Source organism: Serinus canaria, chromosome 1 (genome assembly GCF_022539315.1).
Source record: "Serinus canaria isolate serCan28SL12 chromosome 1, serCan2020, whole genome shotgun sequence".
NCBI lineage: Eukaryota > Metazoa > Chordata > Aves > Passeriformes > Fringillidae > Serinus > Serinus canaria.
In genome coordinates this window covers 55,515,783-55,530,345 of record NC_066313.1, presented here as the reverse complement: position 1 = coordinate 55,530,345, position 14,563 = coordinate 55,515,783, and the positions used below count along the sequence as shown (strand labels likewise).

The 14,563-nt window shown below is 41.2% G+C and overlaps 1 protein-coding gene across 1 annotated transcript in view; it reads right to left on the bottom strand.

Annotated features, from left to right (window-relative positions):
* VWA8 (von Willebrand factor A domain containing 8) overlaps positions 1–4,159 on the bottom strand; it is a 188,389-nt gene extending 184,230 nt beyond the window's left edge. The window contains exon 1 of the mRNA XM_018908692.3: positions 3,101–4,159. Within this exon, the coding sequence (XP_018764237.1) occupies positions 3,101–3,245 (145 nt within the window). The 5' untranslated portion in view covers positions 3,246–4,159. The remainder of the gene's footprint in view (positions 1–3,100) is intronic.
* Positions 4,160–14,563: the final 10,404 nt, after the last annotated feature.

Genomic DNA, 14,563 nt, shown 5'->3' with positions numbered 1-14,563 from the left:
ATTTCACATAAGGAAAGTAGAGGAAGTGACCAGGCAGTGCTACAGAAAAACAGCAATTGTAGCTAGTACATATACTGGTCGACACAAGTGACAAAGCATAAGTTATTTTATGTACACTGAACCCAAAGCACAAGAGACCTTCCTTTGCCAGTACTATCTAATTGGCAATGGTTTTTATTTTTCCAGCTCTTGAGTTTACATCAAATTCAGCTTTTGTTCCCTGTAATCCCTTACAGCAACTCCAATATTGTGTATTCTGCCAACTTTTTAAAACATTAATATTACATATAGATTAAAATAATTAAATAAATGTGAACTGAGTTACATAGAACTCCATTTTATCCAGCTCATAGTGCATTTAAACTAATTCACCACAAGTCTACAAAAATTTGATACTTTTTAGTCTTTTAGAAGGAAACATGAAACCCACATTAAAAATTATTCTGACAGCCTTCTACAACACTTGCTACTATAAACTGCTTCCCTCGTTAAAAAAGTTGTGCAACCCCAAACCCTTCCTAGACATTCCCATTACCCTTGTGTCCTGCAGTCTCTTTCACTTTGAGACTTCTCTTAAGCTTTACCACTTGACAGCTTTAGCAACTCCTCCATAGCCCTCAGTGAACCAACAAGCCACGTTCACTTTGCAAGGACTGAGCTGAAAAGCTGAGAATGATGGCTTCTTCATTTGTATCAGCACAGCATCAGGCAACAATTCCTCCGTTACACTCAAAAGGTACCAGGACAGACAGTAAATCCTATTTGGGATTTCAACCCTCACCCGGCAGGGATGTCACATCCAAATTACTGCGTACACAACAATTTGCTGTTTAGTTGACTCTTAACAGCTTCCAGCCTTTTAAGACACATTTTGTTTATTTATTTGTGTAATCTCAACACCACTTACAACAAGAACTGTAATTACAGCAGCTGCACAGAAATAGCAAAACACATATGGCACAAAAATTTCAGATCATCCTTTGTAACTTCAGTATCCTCAAAAAAATGCAAGAGGACATGCAAACATTCAAAAATTCATTTTAAAAACACCCACAAAATTAAAACAAATAAATATGGAGAGTAAGACTGAGAGTACAATCGAACTGATAAAGGAGCCTGATATCCTAGGTGTAATCAAGCAGAAACCATTGGAGAAACAGACACAGATAACTGCTCCCTGAGGTAGAAGTGATTAAGAGACATGTTAGGAAACTTTGTAATGATTACCAGGTAACTGAGATCATGAAGAATGTGTTATAAATGTGAAATTGTTACCAAAAAAAGAATACTATAAAAGTGTCATACAGGTAAACCCTATAATCATATTCTCAATAAAATCAGTTTCTGATCCAAATTCACAGACAAAATGGGAAGTACTACAAAGAATGAGATGTCTCAGGCGTCGGGATGGCAAATATCCCTAATATTATCTACACGATTCTCTAGTGCTTTGAGATTTAAATCTTTCTACCAAAACTCCTACCATCATTGACTGTGACTGGGAATAGTCCTATTATTCACATATATATACAGAGTGTATTCACAAATATCACTGAGTTAAACTCAGTTGCATTCCACAACCCATTTAAAGTGATGAAATGATAGCTGCATTTGCTACCATTTTACACTGATAAATTTCTTTTTCTTCTTAAGGCTATTTATCCTAACAAAGGGCTGAAAAGTGCTGAGCTATCTTTTTCAGGTGTTTGTTCTACTTGACTGACACCATTATTAATTTCATGCTAATTTGTTTGATGGAAAATAACTCTAGTCTTTTTAGTACTTTTCACAAATCATATATTATCTATTCACAAATTCTTGAAGGAATTTTATTGCTATCCATCCCTCAAACACTTCTTTCTTGAAGTGTTTGAAACTAAACAAAGAAACGAACTGGTTAACTAATAAACAGATTTTAAAATATTAAAATGTAGAGAAATGGGATTAAAGGGGTGCAATTAAGAGCTTGAGCAAGTACTCCCCCAGCAGAATCACTTGCCGGTCACTACTCATCACTCACTCTGTACTTAGGAGCTTTGTTGCTTTTGGCATTCATCCTGCGAAGTGTCACTTACCACAGGCATATGTTACCCTTTCCCGACACCGCCTCTACTCGGCACAGGCCCATCACCTGTCTCAAAGGTCACCAGAGGATATTCCAGGGCAGTTCAGGTCATTGCAGGCCCAAGGTGAACCCTCTATCTCATTACCATATGCTGCCGGCACACTCAGACACGCCGCAGCCTTGGCAGCCCCCGACACAAGCCCTGCGGCTCTGCCCCAGCGGGAAGAGGAAGCCGTGCGATGCAGGAACAGAAAGCACGGCGAGATGGGACAGGACACACGCTCTGCAGAGCAGGGTGGCTCTCACAGGCACCAGCTGCAGGGCTGCCCCTTGCCTCACTGCGGCTGAAGCACTTGGACCAGGAGCTATCACAAGCCACAGTAAGCGTCCCTGCAAGCCTGTGACTGAACTCTGCCCTTTCCCCTCAGGCCAGGTTGGAAAAGACCTCTGAGATCACCGAGTCCAACCTATGACCAAGCACCACCACGCCAACCAGACCATGGCACCGAGTGCAAGTCCCTTAAACACCTCCAGGGATGGTGACTCCACCACGTCCCTAGGAAGTCCATGACAACGCTTAATCACACCTCCTGTGAAGAAATCCTTTCTAAAGCCCAAACTAAATCACTCCTGGTGCAGCTTGAGGCTTGCCCTCTAATCCTGTCAGTTGTTACTTGGGAGAAGAGACCGACCCCCACCTGGCTACACCCTCCTTCCAGGAAGTTATAGAGAGATAAGATTCCCCCCTGAGCTTCCTTTTCTCCAGGCCAAACAGCCCCAGCGCACTCAGACGCTCCTCATGAGACCTGCTCTCCAAACCTTTCGCCAGTTCCCTTGCCCTTCACCGGAGCCCCGGCACTCACGAACATGAGACAGAGGGGCGGCAGCGCAGCCTTGACAAGGACAAGCCCGCAGCCCCGGCTGGTACCTGCCCAGGCCTCCCCACGGCGCGATGGCAGCACCGGGGCTGTGGCCAGAACAGGGGCAGCCGGGGGAGGCAGCGGGGGCCGAGACACCGGCGCCGGGGTGGGTTACCTGAGCTGTGCAGCGCCCTGACCTCGGAGCGGCCGTACCGCGCCGCGGCCGCGCCGCCGCCCACCACCTGCCGCAGGAGCAGGCGGACCCTGCGCGCAGCGGGACCCCCGGCCCCGCCGCCCAGGCACAGCACCCGCGACGGCATGGAGACCGCGGGGAGACGGGCACAGCCCGGGCACAGAAACCGGGACCGCCGCGGCCCGGCCGAGCGCGGGGGAAGGGAAGCGCAGCCGCACAAAGTCCTGCCGGAAACCGGGGCCGGGCGGGTGCGGGCCGGTGCTGCCGGGTGCGGGGACCTGGCGGAGCGGGTCCATGGCCCCACAGCCCGGGGCGGCCCCTCGGAAGGGTGCGAGAACAGAATGTTTTCTTTTTATACGAGAGGGCTGAACGCCGCAGCTGGCAATGTTTGAAACAGCCCGGAGAGCCGGGCGCGGGCAGCGGCGGCCGAGGTGGATTCGTGCGCCGAAGGTTTTCTGCCTCTGGTCTCTGAGGGCCCTCCTGCCCCAGTGCTTCCCCTCGCCTGCCTTCTCGGGATCCAGGCGTTTCGTACTTCAGGAGGAATTTGGGTTACTCCGGAGTGACGTTTGGCTTAGATGGGAGATTTTTGTAAAAGGTCACGTTGCAGAAATAGACTTCAAAACTGACTTATTCCAGCTCAAGGTAATGCTCTTGGATTTAAGTGAAAGCTCAGGAGTAAATTTTAGAATAATTTGTGGAAGGCTGAAGCTTTCATGATAACTAAGCCTAATTCCAAGGAAAATCCAGTTGAGACTTGGTTCTCAGCACCAGTAGAAAGACGGTGAGGGACCTTTGTGGAAGTAGGAGCCAGAGTGAAGCCACCACCTTCAGCTGTACTTCAGGTGTTGGATCTCTCAGCCAGGAGGATTTTGCTCTCATAAACCTCCCATATCCTGCATGTTTCCAGCACTGAATAATTATCCCAAAGGAAAATCATTAAAGTGGGAGCTAAGCATCAGTTTAAACATAGACAGCCGAGACTTCTAAGCCCCCATAAGATATTAGGAACTAGGAATGTTGGTCTTGTCCGAGACATTTCTGCAGTTCAATGTTAGGTGCATTAAACACTTATGAGAGGTAGAATTTCAACTCTTCAGCATTTCCTGTTGGCTAAGGTATTGGTTAAGTCTAATTTCTATTCTTAGTACCTAATATAGGTCTGTGAACCTGTTTTCTGGGTCTAAGGCAGGATAAACTAAATTGAAACATCCTTTTATGGATATTGCCCTAATTTCTTTAAGCTGAAGATCACAAATGCTGGAGGCTAAAGATAGGCTAAATAACAAGAAGGTCTGTTGGAACAGACTAGAAGGCCAGTGAGGCAAAATTACAATGGAATGGTTTATGAATATATTTTAGCAATCTGGGATATTAAATTAGAAGACTACATTTTTCCTCTTTGTCATAGCTATATAAAGAATAAATAGCAACAGATACGCAAGCGATTAAATGCATCACCTGAATGCTCAATAGGTTTTGTCCTATGCTGAAAATAAGGAGACATTTCAGTTTTGTACAGATTCACAGTGTTTTCACAGTAATTTCACACTGTGAATGCACAAAGCCTCCTTTTACCTCTGTGTTTATGTAGATGCACCTGTCAAGCTAAATGCTTTAAATTTCAGCCCTTTCTGAGTCATGTATCTATAAAATGTTTTGCTTTTTAAAGCATTGTCTTAAAATTCTGAATTAATCAACTTTTCCAAAACTTCAAATTCAGCTTGAAGTTCAGCCTCCAACTTTCCATCTGCAGCAAGAGAAAACTATACTTACTGATTTTCAAACTGTTGCTGTGAAAGATATAATGGAAACATTGTTATCTCTGTGCATAATTATGGATATGGTAATTTTGTTGCATGTATTCATGTATACACAAACACTTCGATGCACAACTTGAATGTTGCACTGTTTTTAGGTTATACACTCAGTCCTGACAGCACTCAAAATTTAATGTAATAGTGTGGATGCATAGAATCAAGCTTTTTCTTGTATAGGTGTGAAATTTTTATCTGGCCGTACAATATGAAATTATTGCTTGAGTATGGCATCCGCCTCACTTGCTAATCATAACTGATGCATACAGGCTTTGCATATCTGGTACTTGCTCAGTCATCTCTGTGGAAAGCGTGATTCTGTCAGTGGTTCGATGCTGTCATGAAGTGGAAGGATTTAGCAGTCTGCATCTGGTGTGTTTGTGAAGGCTTTCAGCAAGATTTACAGCACTGGTAACAAACAGCAATTTCGTATTTTCGTTCCCTGACTTAACAGCACTCTTATTTGGAATGTCAAGTTTCTTAACAAAAATACTTTTCCTTTGATTAAACAGAAAAGAACTTACTCCAAAGAGTTAGAGCTCTAAAAGCATCCCTCTGAGTTGACAGTTTCCAGGCTATTCTCTCTAGTAGCTGACAAGTACTTTGCTGTGTAGCTCTAGCTGCAAGACTAAATTAGACACAGGTGCAGACTATAAAGAACAATGCATCATCTCTGCCTAGTTGTAGTCAGTTCTCCTACACTAGAAGAGAGAAGCTGAGATGAAATCCTGGCTTCATCTGAACTTCATAGGAAATCTCTCACTGAATGCACTGAGGCCTGAATTTTACTGAAATGGTCTGGCTGGACTACAATAATAGGAGTAAGTCAGTCTTCATTTACTGTTAAAGCTTTGTCTAGAGGCTAGGTCTGACGTTAAACTCCTTTGAAACTATGAGAATGTGAAGAAATAAAAAAGGGAAGTCTCTTAGAATTCATACAATTCCCTAGTGATGTGGATTCCATCTGGTGATACTAACAGAGAAAGTCATTCCATTAGTGGATGCAGGCCTTCCTTACCATTAATTTTCCTGAGATCAACAGGATATTTCTGTATAATTTCTTTTCAGTTAGGCAAAATTAGCTTCCTCGGATTAAAATTTAGAGTTGTTCTCCCAAATTAGCTGTAGCTGCCTTAAATAGTAGATGTAGAGAGAGCCAGACTTGTTGCGTATCAATTTTGAACAAATATAACTGTTATTTCCATGGAGCCACTCTAATTCACTCCAGTGAGTCTTTGATATACCAGAAGGTGCTTCTCTTGTATGACATTGATTTGTAACTATATAAATCAAATAGAAATGGAAATGCACAGCTGTTTCTTTGTTGACTTGAATCCTAAATTTGTCCCCTTGTTTATTCCAAGTTGATATAAAAAATAAATGAATCTACCAATAATATATGAAGGTTCTAATGTAAAATGTCTTATCTCCTAGTTCTTGCTAAACTGGCTTTCATTCATTGTGTCTTTCTCTGTATCCAATCCGTTATTAGAATATCCACCTTTTTCCTTTGCACTCTTATAATATAAGCAAGAGTCAGTGCTATAATTTGTTCTACAAGTGGTGTTTATGATAGATTTCCCACCCCAGAGTGTATCATTACTACCTTTCTTGTTAAGGGTTGAAAGATTTTTTGCTATCTCTTTGTATGGCAACTTCCTTCAAGAAATTAAAACCCACTCTATTAAAAACCACTCCATTAGCTTTCTGGTATCTGTTCAGGCCCCTCTGTCTCTGAGTTTTTCTGTGCTGTTTGCACTGTTACACTGAACTAAAACAGTGAGTAAGGATAAAATAATTACTGATTTTTGTAAGAAATAATGACATTAAAGTAAGGAGGTTCTTGCCACCTGATTGCTGAGTGGAAGGTTGACATAAAAGCCTCTAGCTACTTGGAAGTACATTTCTTGAAGATCAGTATTACAGCCAGAACTCTGTTGGTTTTTTGGGTTTTTTTTTTTGTTTCTTTAAGGAACACAAGGTAAGAGAAGTGAGAACTCTGCTGAGTGGCAGTGCACATTTGAATATGTGTTACAGTATAAATGCTTAGAGAGTATAAAGGCCATGAGTGATGGCATCTGTAATTTCTTATGCCAAACTCCATCTGTTTTCAGTAGTTTGTTACTCCACCATTCTTTAATAATTTGGGCAGAAATTTTTCATGCTGGATTTCTGCCACAGGCAGAACACTTCTTTTGAAAACTTGAACAAAAATAGCTTAGCAACTTTTCAAAAAGAAAAGAGAAATGTTTTACTCAGGAGCAGTTCTAACCCCTACGTGACTGGGAAGGGTGCATGGCTGAGCAGCCACATCACATGAAGGAAATGCTTACTGCTTTCCCTGTTGTTACTGGAAAGTAGAGGGGAGAATAAAGATTAAAACCTTTGTCCTGCCTGATAAATCTACATCTGGTTTTAGCCACATGAAAATAGTTCTAAAATTAGGTATTTCACCATACTTCGCTTTTAGATCAAGGAATAGAGTTCTGCTGAGATGCTAAGAGAGTTATTCTGGTTTCAGAAAGATGCTTTTTCATGACACTATTTTTTTTTTTTTTTTGTATGCGTGAATCATGGGTTTCTGAAAACTGGGGAAATATATAATAGTTTAACAGGTAGGTCAACATACTCTGTTTATATGAAGGAATATCTTCTAGAAGACTGCAGTGGTTGAGCCAGACTTTCCCCTCTTTATTTCTTCTTCATGGCCAGAGAGCACTGCAAAGACACTGATGTACTTTATGTGCTTCTTCAGAGCAGATGAATCAGGAACCAAGCCTAAAGGGACAGTTAGAAAATGGTGAATTAAGTGCAAGGAACCTGAAGGGGAAGGGGGCAGGGGAGCATGAAACCATAACATGGATGTTGGGTGAGAGTAAAAAGTTATCACAGAATCACAAAATAAGCTAAGTTGGAAAGGACTCTCAGGGATCATCAAGTCCAACTACGTGCCCTACACAGGACATTCCCAAGTGTCACCCCATGTGCCTGAGAGCATTGTCCAGACACTTTTTAACTATTGGGCTGTGATCACTTCTCTGGGGAGCCTATTGCAGTGCCCAACAACTGTCTGGCTGAAGAACCTTTTCCTGATATCCAACCTAAACCTCCTCTGACACAGCTACACTGTCACCACAGAGCAGAGATCAGTGCCTGTCCTTCCTCTTCTCCTCATGAGGAAGCTGTAACTGCAGTGAGGGCTCCCCTCAGTCTCCTCCAGGCTGAACAGACCAAGTGACCTCAGCTGCTTCTCATACATTTTCCCCTCAAGGCCCTTCACAATCCTTGTCACCCTTCTTTGGACACTCTCAAACCATTTAATGTTTTTCACATATTGTGGAACCCCAGACTGCACACAGCGCTTGAGGTGAGGCCGCCCCAGATCAGAGCAGAGCAGGACAATCCCCTCCTTTGCCCGCTGGTGATGCTGTGCCTGATACCCCCGGGGCATGGTTGGCCCTCCTGGCTGCCAGGGCACTGCTCAACTTGCCATGTTCAACTTGCCATGGACCAAGATCCCCATATCCCTTTCCATGGCACTGCTCTCCAGCCTCTCATTTTCCAGCCTGTCAGTACATCCAGGGTTGCCCCATTCCAGGATTTCATATGGGTGATGATTCCCCAGCCCTCTGATTTGTCCAGGTCTCTCTGCAGGGCCTCCCTGCCCTCAAGGGAGTTAACAGCTCTTTCCAGTTTTTTATCATCTGGGAGCTTAACTATTATCCCTTCTAGTCCTGTGTCCAAGTCATTTATGAAGATGTTGAAGAGGGCAAGGATGGAGCCCTGTGGAACCCCCCCTAGGGACACCACTCTGATGTCACTCCATTCACTACAATCCTTTGTGCCCAGCCTGTGAACCAGTTGTTCACCCACTGCATGATGTGTTTATCCAGATGTGAGCTGGACATTTTATCCAGCAGGACCCTGTGAGAGACAGTATTAAAAGCTTTACTTAAATAAAAAAATATTACATCAATTTGCTTTGCTTGATCAATCAGGTGAGTTACCTTGTCATGAAAGGAAATTAGGTCTTAAAAATGGGACTTTTCTCTCATGAAGCCGTGCTGGCTGTGACCAGTGACTGCATTGTCTTTCAGGTGTTTTTCAATAGTAACGAGGGATGAGGTTAAGACAGAGGTTGAAAATACTGTGACCACTGTTTTACATCTCCTGAGCACCACTGGAACCCCCAGTATTCTTCTGCTTACAAAAATAGTCATGAAATCCACTGAAAATATACTCAACTGGTTCACTCATGCTGTTTGTCTGAGTGGTAGGGGCATCTCTGCTCTTCTGATGATGCATTGCTTGGACTTTGAGGCAGGAGGGTTGTTTTTATTTGATTTCTGTAATTGTTATTTCTTTTAATAATTTTTATTTCTGTAATTTTTATTTCTTTTTGTTATTTCTTATATTTCTTTCTTCTAGAAAAACTGAAAATGCTACACTAAACTAATATGGCAGAATTGCATGAACTGCATGAAGTCAAATGTTCAGGAATTAAATACTAAAATGGTATTGTTACATGAAGTATAACAAAATTGTTGATGTATAACAATATGTGTCTATTATAACTGTATTGTTATCATTGCTATTGATACAAAATTTTCCTACAGAATTAGTAAGATGACCAGACATTGGGGTTTCACTGGCTTCACAGGTTTTAGATTGGCAAAGCCTAGCATGCGTTGACAATGCTCATATATGAGCTAATGGATTTAGGGAATACCTAGCGTAGTGTTAACACTTCAGGTGTTAGCACTTCAGCAAAGACAATGACCCCTTCAAGAAGAGAGAAACAGAAAATCCACACATTGAGATCCTGCTGCTGTCTCACCTCCTGAAGAAGACAGTACCTGACTACAGTCTGAGGAACTCAGGGATGTGTGTTTAGAATTATAGACTAATTTAGGATAGAAAAGACCTTCGGTTTGAATCTATCTGTTAACACAACTCTGCCAAGTCCAGCATTAAACTGTCCCTAAGCACCATACCTTCATGTCTTTTGAGTACCTCTACCTCCCTGGACAGCTTTTTCCAATGCTTGTCAGCTCTTGTGAAAGAATTTTTTTCTCATTTTCAAACTAAACCTCCTCTGTCACAACCTGAGGCTATTTCCTCTTGTCCTATCACTGGTTACGTGGGAGAAGAGTCCAACCCCATGTGCCTATGGCCTCCTCTCAGGCAGTTGTAGAGAGCAATAAGATCTCTCCTGAGCTTCCTTTTCTCTGGGCTGAACAACCCCATATTCCTCAGCTGCTCCTCCTAAGACATCTGCTCCAGACCCTTCACTGGCTTTGTTGCCCTTGACTGGACACGCTCAATGCCTTCTTGTACTGGGATGCCTGAAGCTGAACACAGGATTCAAGGTGCAGCCTCACCAGTGCTGACTATAAGGGACAATCCCTGCCCTGGTCCTGCTGGCCACACTATTCTGATACACATTAATCATCAATGTAGGGTATCAGCTCACTTATGTTTTACTTGATTCATCTGTACTTGCATCAGAAGTATGTTTACTGTTGTCCTTCCTGTGTCCTTCTGGCTGTCATGATCCTCTAAAACAAATCTTATATCCTCTTCACCCACCTCAACACTGGTGTAAAATATCTGTCAAACAAACCTCACTGGTTTGTATTTAGTGTTTGACTTTATAACTGGAGTGTTATGCAACTGTACACCTAGCTGGTTAGTATAATGAGCAGGTAGTATCTGGTAAAATACACTAGTTCCATCCCAGTCTTATGTGCCTATATTCTAAAGCTTTTCCAGATGCAGCCCACAGCTCAAAGACAGCCACAAAATGTTAGTAGAGCTGTTAATTCCTTAAGAGCTAAGCAAAATCTGATCAATTATTACCTGAAATCTTTATCCCTTTTCACGCTGAAATAGTAGGTTTCCTTTTTCCCTAAGATATAACAACTTGCTTTTCCTAATGATTATGTCTCAATGGACTGCCTTTTGCTATCTACAGAAGATTGCACAGAATAACCTCCAAAGTGTCACTGGTGGCATGTGCCATTGATCCAACATCATCAGTAAAATGCCAGATTTCCTGAAGGCAGGAATAATGTTGCTCCTCTATAAATCAGCATAATCCCTGTGAAGCACAGGCTAATTCCATGTATCACAAAGGTTAAGTTTCTATAAACTGTGAGGCAGTCTCACAAGCTCATATTTGCTGTTAACGAATACAGCTTTGCCATACTCTAGCTGCTGAAGTTACAACATTAGTGCAGTAGAGCCTGAGGCCTTTTATTGGGTTTACATATTCCCAAAAGGTGAAAATACTTATTGCCTCATTTCTGAACCTTTCACCTCTCTGTAGCCATTACTTTTACGTAAAATTGTCAACACATCTGGCTGGCCACAGGGCAGAGCTGTGAGTGGCACACAGTGAAATATTTGCTTCAGAAGGAAAGCTGAGGTGAGCACCCAACTGTTCCACTTAGACATTAATATTCCAAGTCCTTGCTTAAGGGAGCTGCCAATGAATTCCCTGCTGGCATATGTTCTGGGTCCATCTAACAGAAGAGTTCATAGTCAGCAGCCTGACCCCTTGACCTTGTCAATGTAAATAAAATACACAAAACTGTGCCTTCTGTGCTGTCATCTGTGGGAAGAGGCATTGTGGCCCGCACGTCGTTACTGCATTAGCATCACATGAACACAGAATGAAAACCTTCAGAGGCTATACGTGTATGAAAATGCAGATTTAAAATAGCTCTAAATGACCTGGTCTGGGATTTGAAATCCCACAGAGTTGTATTAATATAGTATCTTGTGTGTAATATAAATTAGAATGAATGACATTACTTTTTTTCTGGGAATTTTAAACTGAAAATTGATTAAATATTTTTTTAAAGAATGGCCTAAAAATTTTGAAAAAATTAAAAAAAAAAAAAAAAAGCCAGCTGTCATGCATTCTTGATAGGATTTTCTTTCTAAAAGAAAAGACCTTGAAGATGTTTGTCATTCATCTCTTAAGTCTACATCTGAAGTGAAGCATGATCTTTACTTTCTTAGGACAAGACCATTTAACACAGGTCCTCCTGGGAAACTCCAACTTCACTAGAATCCTCTTAGTGTTTTTAATACAGCAGCATTATCTTTCATACAATAGGCAAATACAAATCTTTAACAATCTGATTGTTGTTTCAGCTCTTTGTTTTACTTTTCCGTTACATTCAGATGAAACAGTTCAAACTGAAAGTTAGACACATTTACTGCATGAACCAAGGATAGATTCCAAAAGAAGAGGCAGGAGATACAAAAACCTCTTTCTTTTTAGGTCAACCAGAATTTCAGTGTGTGTGACTATGGAACTTACTTTCACTTGTTCTTTTTGAAGTACTGTAGCTAGCTATATAATTTTATCAGACAGTCTGTCTGGGGAGATTCAATTTTATGACAAGTGAAAGAAATGTGAAAATGGTAATTATGAGGAGATTAAACTAACTGTACATTGTTAGCTCATACATTAGGAGGTGGATTTTTTCCTTTGTTTTATAAGTGGCTGTATGGTAAAATTAACACTCTTAAAGTCCACAATGGAGCCTCTTAAATAAGAAAAGACCTCAAGTTCCTCTGAATGTATTTTCAGAATTGAAATATGATATCTGTCTGAGTAGGACAGATATACCCAACCCATCTAAAATTTCACTTGCTGTCCTCAGCAATGGTCTTTTTCTGTCCTAATATCTTAAATGGATTAATGTTCTAAGAATGCTTAAATGGGATTTTGAAGCTTTTGTTTACACTTGGGACAATATTCCTCTTCATTGACAAATTTTCTCTCAGTGTTCATTGTTGGTTCTTTCTGAAGGTCAGTTTAAGGACATCTTAAAAGCCTTGCCTCCATTTCTACTTTTATTTCCTTGATTCATAGTGTGCTGAAGTAGTTCAGGAGCAGCATAAAGCATGTCAGATGCAGTTTTGTCTTCAAAAGCTCAGAATTTAAGGGCTTAAGCCAGTTTGCATGCAATTAGTCAGTCATACTTTGATTTCAAAGAATGAGTACAGTTATTCAAGTGGGTAGGCGTTAGCAGAATCAGTCCAAGGAGAACAATTACACAAGTTCACAGGAGAGAGGATTTTTTTGTTAAAACTTGAGAGTGCTTTGGCTGTGTTTTCTATCGCACAAACAGCAGCTGACAATCTAATTGCCACTATGTTGTGTGCTATGGAAGCAGAGAGTACAGCAGGTAAGAAGGGAAGGTAATGCCTCTTATGCAGCTTTTCATTCCAGATCAACCCCTGAAATCCCTTCCCAAGTAGACATAAAAAAGGAGTGGGAATGGGTATGAGCTCCTCTCTCCACTCTCTAAGCTGGTTCAAGATGAATCAGCTCACTGCCATGTAAGGGAACAGGCCCAAGTAAAAATGTGGTGGCTTAGTATCTCAGTATGCATGAACTTGACAGTGAGATTTTTTCTATTGTTCTTAATTTTTATTCCCATAAGTATAAGAAGGAATTTGAAGAAGGGGAGGTGGGAGTTGAGTGAACAGGGAACAAATAAACCTGGGTGTAACGTCACAAGTAGTTATGAAGAGCAGCTCACACAACTTATCTAATTCAGATTTAATTGTGCAGCTAATTGCTTAATTACAACAAAATCTATTTTGTGTCCTACTTGAACAGCAGTGTTATCTGGGTTGAGGACAAAAGGAAAGAAAATCAACAGTATAATTTGAATGTATTCACAGGGAAAAACTTCTGCTCTGAAAGAGTTGTGCCCCTTCAGACGTAGCAGTACCAGCGGTCTTGAGATTTTCCTTCTTCAGATCTGTGTTTGTAAACCTGAAACCTTTTCTTTGCCTATAAAATGCAGCAGTCACAAAGATGTTTGGCAGCCTGTGCTAACGCTAATAATATTCAGTAACAATTCAACTATCAGGTCTTATTTGCTTCTTCCATTCCCACCTTCTCTTTGCCAAGTCCACTATTTTGGCTGCCCTTACACTCTTTTGTAGTGTAAGATCTCTGAGGCAGGAAATAAGCCTTTTTGCTGTGGATTATAGATGTTAAACACAGAAGGGCTCTGATCCACCACAGAAGCACTAAGATCGTGCTGCAGATGATACAAATAAGCCTAAGACAGATTCTATGTTGGTTATAATTAAATATATTCTTCCCCAAATTACATATGGATTCTTTGAAAAATAAGACTAGGCCACATTGTCTTATATTCATCAAGCAATAGAATATATCTATGTTGCTGAAATATGATACCTGCTAGAGGCTTAGACAAGGCATTCCATATTTGTGACATGAGTTAACTGCGCCTAGCTTTATTTTGTTTCACCAGGTCTTAATTTAGACCACTTAAAAGGCTGTTTTACATAGGCCTCTACTTATCCAGTCTCTGAAATCATCTAGAAGACAGAAGAATGACCAAAAAGCAATACAGTATAATTGTATTTTTTAAGATGAGAAGAGAATTGAGAACACTTTGCATGAGTTGTAGCCCAGACAGCTGACACCTGGGGCAATAGGAAGAAATATAAGTTTAAATAATGCAGTCATCAGGAATGAAATAGAGTAATTGCTGCGTATAGATTATTTAATTATTATAATAACATTATAACCACACAATACCAGAGATGGAAAAATTAAAAATTGAAAATAAAG